Here is a 10,948-nt window from a genome sequence, read left to right as displayed (position 1 = left end):
CCCTAACCCTAACCCTAACCCTAACCCTAACCCTAACCCTAACCCTAACCCTAACCGGAGAGGTAACTGGTATAGCTATAGGGCTCCTGGAAGGTCTGGCGCGCGGGGTCCACCCCCAGCACTGCTAGGAAGGCCACCAGGGTGCTTTCAAAGAGATCCCCCTTCAGGGTATGGTCCAGGAGGGCAATGGAGAGGGCGAGACAGGCCTGGTCTAGCCAGTTCTGTGCCTTTTCCTCCGGGGGGGATAGTGGTGGGGGTGCTGGTAGCACTAGGGGCCCTAGGGGTTCGGCTGATCCCCAGGGCGCTGGGGGTGCTAGCAGTGGTGCCCCCGATGCCCCTGATTCCTGCGGTATCTGTGATGCCTCAAATGCTGGTCAGGTCTCTGGCCCCTTAGCGCGCAGGGCTAGGAACTGCCGGCCGTACTCCTCCATCTGGTCTAGCGCGGCCAGCTGGGCGGTGTTAAGCTAGTGGCGCAGCTGGATGGGCTGGTCTGGCTGGGTGCTGCGGTAGGCGAAGCAGACCAGCCGCTGCCAGACCTGGCAGTATTAGCAATAGGTCTTCGGCCGTAGGTAGATCTAAATAGGCCAGTTCCAGACCCCAGGCTCGCGAAAGAAGGTATTGATCTAGACCTGGTCAAATTCATTGATCTGGCTGCTCCGGATGGTCTGGTAGGCCTGCTAGATCAGCCGCTCGACACTGGCACTGAACAGGGCCAGCAGGGGCTCCTGGGCCGGATCAGGTAGGTTGCCTAGCAGGGCCACTGCGGTCAGGTCCTGCCCCCGTAGGTACTCCGGCCAGCGGGTCAGCTCCAGCCAGGGAGAGACCTCAGTCGGGTAGGCACCAAGGCTGGGGACCTAGCTGTTAGCCAGCTCCGCCGCGGCCTCCCTCTCCTGCAGGGCCTGGTTGACATAGGCGCGGATCCGCTCCGCAGGGGTCTAGGGGGTGGCTGACAGGGCCGGTGGGCTTGGCTAGGCAGCACAGGTCACCTCAAAGAAATGGCTTCCTACCCAGCTAGTAAAGAATCGCTGGCAGCTCACCACGCGATTGGCCGGGCAGGCGCGGGCGCGGGCGTGGGCCTAGGCAGCTAAGAGCCAGCCCTGGCCCCAGTGCCCCTCCTAGTCCTGATGTTTCTGGGCGCGGTGTTTGTGAAGCAGGGCCGGGGACCAGCAGATATAGGGGCAATGCGGGCACCCGTGGCCCTGGTACACTAGCAGACCTGGCACAGGGGGGTCCCCCGCGGAGGGCTAGGGGCAGGGCCCTTAGCCCAGGTCCGCCCATGGCCGCTGGAGCATCTGGGTCAGCACCGCCTGACAGAGAGCAGGCGTGGCCACGGTGGGATGGGACCGGTGGCGGGTGCGGAGGTGACCCAGCAAGGTCAGGGGTGAGACCGCATACTGGCAGCGGGGGCCGGTGCAGATCCAGACCTGGTAGGTGGGGTTGTAGAGAAACAGGTCCATGTTAAAGATACTACTAATACAGGCCTGAGACGCAAATCCAGAAGTAGTAGATGGGGATATTTATATAATATATAGATGAGGATGATACTTCTTAGGTTTTTCCCATCCATCACGGTGACGAGGCGCGACATTGGGTAGATTCAATTCAAAACGCGACGCGCGCCTTATGATGATTACCTAAGGCGGAAAGAAAAAGAAATTATATATCCAGGATCAGGATCCTTTTATAACTAAAAAGGGGTGTGATTGATCTTGATCTCACGGCGTGCTGATCGAGAGAGGAGCTGGGGGCGTGCCAGCATGCCCCTAAATAGGAAGGAGTTAGAGGTGGCCAAGGGGAGGAAGCCAGAGCCAGCAGCAAAGGGTAATAGGATAGGGGCACGCACCCAGTGGGGGACGGGAGCACGCACGGTCAAAATACGAGAGATGGAACGGGACGGGGGCCAATGAGCCAATCAGCGGGCGGCGAAGGGGGACCGTATGTAGGGTCGGTTGGCCCCTGGGGAACAGGGTCAGTATAATCTGCGTGCAAGATCTCATTAACTGATTTAATGATTTGCTTCGGCCGCGGAGGGATAATCATCTCATCTAATATATTAATATATGTCTTTAGAGTAAGCTCCTAAGTATTATCAAGCTTCCAATTCAAAGGCGTTTATTAGCTTTAAGTTTAACATCCTTTCCAACGCGCTCACAGGCGCGATACAGGGACCTCAAAATCACACGTAGCTTTTGCAATTTTTTTACTGACGCAGGTGTTCAATAGCATTTTGAATCTTAGCCTCAATTATATGGTAATCACTAGGCATTGTGGTGGTTGGATAAAACTAATTCTCAAAAAGTTGTCGATATTTTGAAAAATCTAACGTTGAGATGGCTCCTTACGTTGAGGTGGCGGGGTCGCCCATGCGGGCGACCCTGTAAGCTAGGTGGAAGGGTCGGTTAGTGACAAAAACATGCTGGTAGAACGAAATGACCCTGGGCTTATGCGAAACGCAGGTCAAAGTTGCGTTTATAAGGGACCTGAGGTGTCGAGGCCTTAGGCGCTGAAACCCCTCTTCCACATTTTCAGTTATGCATGGGCGCACCCCACTACAATATGGAGTGGAATGGCGGGACAGGTTGCTGCAGTGCTGCCGGTGAGTTTACCCTGTTTTCTCTTTGAACTCGTAGGCTCTACCAGTTCCTAAACAAGAAAGATACCATTTTCATGTAACATGCTGTGATTTGAGGGTTGTGGGTGGGCACAGAAGTTTCTCCGAAGCCGCACCAACTCACGTTTTGATTGGCTTGGTTAGTGATCATAACAAAATTCGCAAAATTTTGGTATTGAATTCCGGTACTTTGGCCTCGGCTAAAAGTCAAGAAACTAAATATCGGAGGAATTGAAAGACTCCAGTATAAATCAAGGGCATCAAGATCAGTAATCAAGGTACGCCAACGAAAGTAGCGTTGGGCTATAAAATCAGCTTCTTCCTTGCAAAGTATCTGGAAGCAAAGAGAACAGATACTATCTAGATGATTGAACCCTGAAACATGTCTTTGAAAACCCCCAAAGTTATTATAGTGGGCGGCAGTATTGCTGGCCTGTCTCTGGCTCTGATGCTAGAGAAGAATAACATTGATTTCCTTGTACTAGAAGGCTATCCCAGCATTGCTCCTCAAGTGGGAGCAAGTATCGGAGTTTTGCCGAATGGGTTACGCATCCTGGACCAGCTGGGATGCAGCGAGGAAATACTTGCCAAAGCCGAATATCCAGTTGACAAAGTGATCTTCCGCAACTCACAAGGGCAGCCGTTCTGGTCATTTGAAAATTTCAACGAACAGATTGTGGGCAGGTTTGTGACTTGTGTTTCCTCGAGCGAAACGTCTGTCCGAGAATATATCTGTTGACTCGCGTATATAGACATGGTTACCCGATTGTCTTCCTTGATCGCCGCATGTTAATACAGACTCTTTACGACCATATTCAACAGAAAGACAAGATACTGACTTCCGAGCGGGTCGTTACTGTGAAGAACCATCCATCGCACGTGTCTGTTATCACGGAAAGAGGGAATACATACACAGGCACTTTTGTCGTTGGAGGAGACGGTATCCACTCCACTGTTCGGCAGCAAATGTGGGATGACGCACAGAAGACAGACCCAACGTGGTTCGACAAGTCTGAAGCAAACGGTAGAGTCTGACCATGGTATCCAACCGAAGCGACCGAGGGCTGACTAGAAGTTAGCAATTCCGGCAACATACGCCTGCATTTTCGGTATATCGGAAGGGGTAGATGGCATCGAGAAAGGAACACTCAGTTCGGTGTTCAACGAGCACTTCTCGTACCTGATCCCTAGCGGTCCTGGGGACAGAACATACTGGTTCCTGGTGAAGAATATGGGAAAGACCCTGTATGGCTCTGATATCCCACGATTCACCAAAGACGAGGAAGAGGTACTCGCCAAAGAGCATTGGAACGACCTGATAACCCCAAAAGTGCGATTCTCTGATCTGTACAAAAAAAAATTGAGCTCGGTATACACGGCGCTACCAGAGTACGTTTACAAGAAGTGGCATTTCAAAAGAACCATAACTATTGGAGATGCAGCTCACAAGGTATGCTCCATAATCATGCCCGAGAAATTTTGTGTGACGCAGATCACTAACCGTCTGGCGATTCAGTTTGAACCCTTGACTGGGCAGGGTGGTAACTCGGCAATTGAAACGGCAGCGGCTCTGGCGAACCATCTCGTTTCATTCTTGAGGACACATCCAATGAAGCACCTATCAACAGACGATATCACATTTATCTTTGAACAGACACAAAGCCAGCGAGAAAACCGGGTCTGGGACCTCGTCAGAGCCTCACATGCACGACAGCGGCTGGAGTGTATGGAGACGCCGTTCTTGAAATTCGCTGCTAGAGTGATTGTCCCATATATCCCCAAGTGGGCTCTCCTACCTCGCTGGATTCAGACGTATTCTCCCGCGGTCTCATTGAACATGCTTCCAATTCCCAGAAAGCCTCGAGAGATCCCCTATTACGATGAGCTGCTCAAACCTCCGTCCTCGCGCGGGCCAATTGGTTTTACCCTCTACGCCGTTTTCGCAACGATGGCCTTTACTGCATTCAAGTTGTTGCTTACCGCTGGAAAGGTCAACGGGACGTGGCGGTTTGTGAAGCAGGCGCTTATGAGTGGTTCAATTAAGGAGAGGGATTTGGAATTGCGACACACTTATAGTGGATTGACCTCTATTGACAACGTTCTTAAATCGCTGGTAACCATTTTCCTATCAGCGATTGACAATCCTTCGAACCCTGGGCAACAGCTGCATCTACTTTACTTCCTGTCATCGATGCTACCCTTGATCGCCATATTTACTGTCGAAGGATATCGACAGCGGAATACGTGGACGCCGATTGCCAGGTAAGTTTAGGTTCATTAATCAAGGGTATGGCTTGCTAATGCCGCCCTCAGTGCCACCGTCTGGGGCATCCTCTATCAATTGCGCGGTATCGGTTTCATTGCACCCCTTTACATCGCAACCACTTTATTCGTTTCGCGGGGATCGACCTTCTTCATTCAACCTGGTAGGGAGGTTCCCGCAGCCAAGTTCATCTTGCCGGCATTAATGCTGGGATTCATCGTGCCCACCATGCTTCTGTTCTGGCCCTTTGCGAGTTCAGGCACTCGCCAGGCACTGATTGCTCTATGGCAACCAGCCCCAGTATGGATTTCCAGTCTCACCACGGCCTTTTCCGCGGCGACAGCCGTGGTATCACGCATTATTAAAAGGGAGGCGAACTCTTCTGCAGACACAAACAGCGACCTTCCACATTTACGTACTATCTATCAGACAACAGGAGCCATTGCAGCCTGTTTCCACCTGAGCTTGATCATCGGATCCCTGGTCTCAAGCGAATTGTCTCTGACTAGTCTCTTCATTCCGAAGAACTCGTTTGCACCTGTTGAATCACTCGCGGATGGAGTATTCGTCTTCTTCCAGAACGACTTTCTTCTCGTGGCAGCAGCCGCCTTCCTCTGGTGTCTGGTGAGTATCTGGGATCTGAATCGATCTGGGCTGTCAGATGTAGATTTGCGAGTGGTCTTCTGTGCGATAAGCGGGGGATACGCGGCGATTGGGCCTGGTGCTACCACCGCAGCTGTCTGGTTCTGGCGCGAGGGAGTGATGAGTCGAGTGCCTTCAAGACTTAGTTGTGAGCAGCCCGGCCGCCTAGCTTCATGAGAAGGTTGTTATCAAGGAGCTAAGAGCTTGCATCGTGGTTCCAAATATCAAAGTATCGAGAACTCTTAGATCATAATTCCAGTGCTTTTTCAGAGCCATGATTGGTCGGTGGGGTCCATTGAATGTTTTGAAAGATAAAGTTCTCGACATCACGTCGACGGAATGCAGCAGCACACCCTATGCAGATGCACATGCGGCTCAAACCTGCAGCGAGGTCAGATAAGCTTTTGGGTTGTTGTCTTTCTGATCTGCGTCGAGCTGAGATCTAACAGTACTGACCTTCAATTAGAACTTTTTCGCTAATACTCATTACCAATTGTTGAGAAAGGCTCTGGCTCTGTTGGGAAGCTTGAAGGTACTGAACTGAAGTTGTTGCAGCGAGTGCCGATGAAGAAATCCCCGGTGTGCAATCCGGATCTGCACGACTTAACCGAACTCCTCGAACAACCAGGAATCTTTCCACATCATGAACATCAAACCATTCTTCATTCGAAGTGATTTCGACAATACCATTCGTTCTCTGAAAAACGGCCAGGTCATGGTGCTTTGGCAGTTGGCCTTCCGTGTCCGTTCCCCGAAAGTGTGTACCAGCACCACCGAAACTAATGAACGGAAACTGAAAATCTTCAACTGGGTTGCAAGGTACGACTGTCAAGACGCGTTTGAAATACGATCTAATTTGAGAACGAGACATGCTTCGGAGCATGAGCCCAAATTCAGGCCACATGTCTTGGTCCGTAACTGAGTCGTCCATCAGATACCTATACCCACTTTCAGCGCAGGCACGGTACAGACGTCGGGAAAATTCCGTTGTAGTGTACGGTATAGGCTGATTGAAAGAATGCTCTGTAAATCCCGTCATGGACAGTTTGAAAGTCTCTTGCTCGGCAACGGTGGCAGTATTAGGAATCAGCGTGTGAGAAGACCGTAGGAAACATGACCAGAATTGGGAATTAGACTGTGGCGAAAGCGGCGGGGTTGAGGATACGTCTTGTAACTGCTGTGAACAAGGTCGAACGGGCAATCGCCGCAAACGTTCCCGAAAACTGGATTTTTGCGGATCACACTCTTGATGGGCTTTAGAGGGGCCTAGAACGTGACATATTTGATGACAAATTTCGTCTTCTAGAAGCCGAACTGCCTCCAAAAGCCTAGGCGGTGGCATAGATGGGCCAGCATTGATGACTGGGCGAAAAGTATCCATGGCCTGAGATATTTGCTTCATGGCATCTTCCAACTGAGAGTTCCGCTCTTGTAATGATGCCAATAAACTTTGCTGCCGTGATCTATATGCCCGTTGGGCCTCACGGACCTGCTTTCTTCGCGTCTAGTCTGAATGAGCGTCTGCGTCAGATCAGGGAAAGAAGTTCTCTTACAGAGTTCGGGCTGCTGGTAGATGCTTTGCATGGGCGGCCTTTTGGCCTCAACCCGTGCGAATGCGAAGTAAGTGTAGAAGACATAAAAGTGCAGAGTTATTCCTTGTTTCCAACGATGTCGCAAGAATAAAAAAAAGTGGAGGTCCTGGCGTTGTGTAAGGCACACCAAATTGCACGTGACCTGCAGCTTCTGTATAACTGGTGGATAGGCTGAGCCAAAACCCGCCGCACTACGGGAACGACAGTGGCCAATCTTCAAAGTAAGGACCCCTATTCCAAGTTCGCACCTGATTCCCCCCTCATCAGGTGATTAACCTCATCCCTTTCAAATTATTAATCACATTACATAGTTACCTGAAGGTCGATACTTTCCTCAATTGCTATCAATCTATCTCTCATACCTTATAGTATGTTGAGGAACCAGCCTTGGTCTGTTGTGGAATGCAGCCGTCCGTCTTATTATGTAATTTACCACTAAACTTGGGACTGTAGCAGGGACTTGAATTCATCTACGGAGGTGTGGTGCAAAACTCATTAGCTGCTAGTAATCTTGGCATTTCCACGTACATAGCCATACACTAAAATTACTATGGAGACCTATAATCATTCTAAAACAATGGTTTTCAACTTCTCAATCTATTAACTCTTAATCAAAAAAAGTAATTTAAAGCTATACAGAACCCCCTTTTCTCTCTCTCTCTCTCTCTCTAAGATGAATTCAGCGCGGTCTTCCCCTACTATCCATATTTTTAGCCTGCCTACCTCCTTAACGCCCTCCTTAACGCTCTCGAAGCCCTCGAACCTCTTGAAGCCATCAAAGATGCGTGGATCTTATCATCCAGTCACTGTACGCGTGCAGGCCCTGACTTTGGCCTACTGTGGTGTTGATATCAAGCATATTGAGGCTACAACTGGCATGCCTTGTCAGACGATTCAATACTGGGTTAAGAAAGCCAGGGAACGCGGCTATAATCTAGAGATAGATCTTTGTATCTTACTAGCTTATGTTAAAGATGGCAAGCGTACAGGACATCTAAAGGAGATCACTGAAGCAACTAAACAAGCTATTCTTGATTCTATTAGCAAGGATTAAAATAGGCGTGAGAAATCTTCTGAAATTCTAGCATTTAAAGCTAGTATCTCTTATTCTTCTGTTTTACGCATCCTTAAGCAGCATGGCTATAAAGCAGTTAAATAAACTACAAAACCTGGCCTTACTAACAAGATAAAGTAGAAAAGATTATAGTTTTGCCTTACCCATCAAGACTGGACCCTTAAAGACTAGAAAAATATAATATAGACTAATAAAACCTCTGTTTCTCTTAGATAACAGCGTGGAGCAATCTATGTTTAGTGTATAAAAGATGAGAGAAATAATCCCATAGTTATATAGTAGCATTAGAAGGGGACTGCTGATTTTATAGTTTAGGGAGCATTTTCTTATAATAAGAAGGATCCTCTTTATATCTAGGTGTTACGACACCAACACAGCCGCATTAGCGCAAGGCAGATGTGACAGGCAGAATCCAAAGGATTATTGAACACCAATCAATCTTAAAATGATCACCCAGCAATCTGGGGAAATGCTTAATCCGGACGGACTTCTCCTCGCAGAAAAACAGTTCAGTTATATACTACTACACCATATGGATAACCATCACCACCAGTCACCCACGTGACTGATCTCTGGTAACGACCAATTGTTATGGAGAACAATTCATATTTGCCAAAAGGATGTTAAATACGGCTATCGCGTCACATGACCAACTACCATATACCATGGCTTGGCAATGGTAGATGGTATACGACTACCACAGATAACTACCATGAGATGGTAGTCAAGATGGTAGTCAAGGAGGAACTATATAAGGACACTTATTATTATTATATCTAGCACTCTTAGTTTTAGTTCCTCGCGTTCAATACAAGCTATTTACTTGAGTATCATTTCACTAGTCTGATTCATCAGTTACTCTCCTACTATTGAGTATATGTACTTAATAGGCCTTGCTTCTATCTTTGCTGTTATTATTCTTGTGTATCTTTGGGTTGTCCTTAATCCTGTTCAGATCATTGTACCATTGTGCAGACCTATACCTCACCAGTATATCACTGGGCTACCTGGTCGGTAGGCCTTAGGCAAGTATCGGATATAGTCCAGGGACTATATCATCTCCAAAGCAGTGACTAGCAGGAACAGCAGAGACGGATCCCAGGGTAGTGACAATAGAGAGAAGGGAGTGATAATAGGTGGCTATAGTCACTATTTATTCCTGGTTATCAGGTAGTTTAAGGAGGTGTCACTAGATATATAAGTATAGCTCTATATCTAGTTTAGAGAAGAAGACTAGGGCTCATTCCTTCTCTGCCTATTAAGGAAAGTATTATTCTAAGGTATCTAGGTAGATATAGAACTCCCTGGGGTCCTTATTAGGGTGCTAATAAGCTTTTTCTAACCAGGTTATTATATTAGACTTGATAGTGGTGATATTTTAAATTAGGGTAAGGGTCTATTCTTTAAAAATAGGCTAAGAGTCTTCTGCTTCTTAGTACCTTTCCTTTATTAGTTCCTTAGTGTATTAGTACCATTGCTGCCTACATATTAATTCCATGTGGGAGATGGTAATAATAATTTTGAAACTATCTTATATATATTTTGTAGAGGCTCAGCTACAGCCCAGCCACTTAATTATGCAGCCACCCCTTGCTTCCTAATTGTTTTCAACCTCCTGTTTCACACCTTGAGCCACTTTCAAATCATCACTGAATGCATCTAGGATAGACAGCAAAGATAAATAGTATCCCCTTATCTAGTATTCAAGAAGACAAGGATTAGTTTTATTCTTATATAATCTACTATTCTTTACTGATATTCCTCCTTACTATCATTACTAATTCTTACCTAGTTAACAGGCAATCTACCCTGTCACATAGATCCTTATAATTTCTAATCCTTCTCTCTTTGACTACCTAAGTATTAGTCACAATGCCTACTAAATTTTACTGTGAAGCTATTACTTCTACCCCTTCACTAGTGGAATAATATAGTCCTATTAAAGAAATATCTTCTAATCTAAGTAACTCCTCTACTCCTACTAATTAACCTCAAGAGTTGAAGGGGGCTGAATTACAATAAATTCTATAATAGATTACTAAACTTAAACACCTTTAATAGATTTAAAGAGTTAATAAGTTTAAATAGCATTCCTATTAAAATAATACCTCCTCTTTAATAGAAGATAAGTAGGAAATTAAATTTAAAAATCTTCCCATCTTTACTATTAAATATTTACTCTAGAAAAGAGAAGAATGGCTCTAAGATATAGAATATATATTCTAAGGAGCCCTGAAAAAATATAGCCCTAATAAATTTAAAATTATTACTACTATTATATAAATAGATTCTACCTGCAGGCAGCAATGGTATATTAAAATCCATAAAATGCCAACAGAGAGATAATAAAATGCTAAAAATTCATAGTAGTTCTTTAAGGACTAGACCTTGAGTCTAATCTAAGACACTAAAACTATTAAGGCTAATATTATTATTAAATTACATCAGGCTCATTAACACCCAGATAAGGATCTTAGAGAATTTTATTATTATCTAGATTCCCTAGAACAATATTTTCCTTAATAAGATAAGAAGTAATGAGCTCTAACCTTCTTTAGCAGCCTTACACCAGAGTTATATACTTATATTTAAGAGCACCTGGATAAGCTACCAGACACTTAAGATAAAATAGTGTCTGCAGCTTTAAAATATCATACCTTTTTACAGTAATGATAAAAATAGAAGAGGAAAGATATTAGAAAACCTTAAAAAGGAAAACCTCAAGATAGTAATCCATTAAAATACTTCTAAAGTAATTTTAAAAG

At 46.2% G+C, this 10,948-nt stretch overlaps 2 protein-coding genes across 2 annotated transcripts; both read left to right on the top strand.

Annotated features, from left to right (window-relative positions):
* Positions 1-81: 81 nt before the first annotated feature.
* Positions 82-743, top strand: Aud_003858 (uncharacterized protein; the record flags this gene model as incomplete). Its single annotated transcript, XM_043288805.1, is given in 3 exon segments — positions 82-378; positions 441-565; positions 584-743. Coding segments are annotated over 3 exon segments (582 nt in total), but the record flags the coding sequence as incomplete, so codon positions are not given.
* A 2,250-nt stretch (positions 744-2,993) lies between these two features.
* Positions 2,994-5,693, top strand: Aud_003857 (FAD-dependent oxidoreductase; the record flags this gene model as incomplete). The annotated part of the gene is made up of 5 exons (XM_043288804.1): positions 2,994-3,295; positions 3,364-3,635; positions 3,691-4,061; positions 4,128-4,873; positions 4,925-5,693. The coding sequence occupies 5 exons, from the start codon at positions 2,994-2,996 to the stop codon at positions 5,691-5,693; spliced, it is 2,460 nt and encodes an 819-aa protein (XP_043144739.1).
* Positions 5,694-10,948: the final 5,255 nt, after the last annotated feature.

The sequence above is a fragment of the Aspergillus udagawae genome (assembly GCF_001078395.1).
Source record: "Aspergillus udagawae IFM 46973 DNA, scaffold_2, whole genome shotgun sequence".
NCBI classification, from domain to species: Eukaryota; Fungi; Ascomycota; class Eurotiomycetes; order Eurotiales; family Aspergillaceae; genus Aspergillus; species Aspergillus udagawae.
The sequence above is the reverse complement of the archived record's forward strand: the minus strand, read 5'-3'. Positions and strand labels throughout refer to the sequence as shown.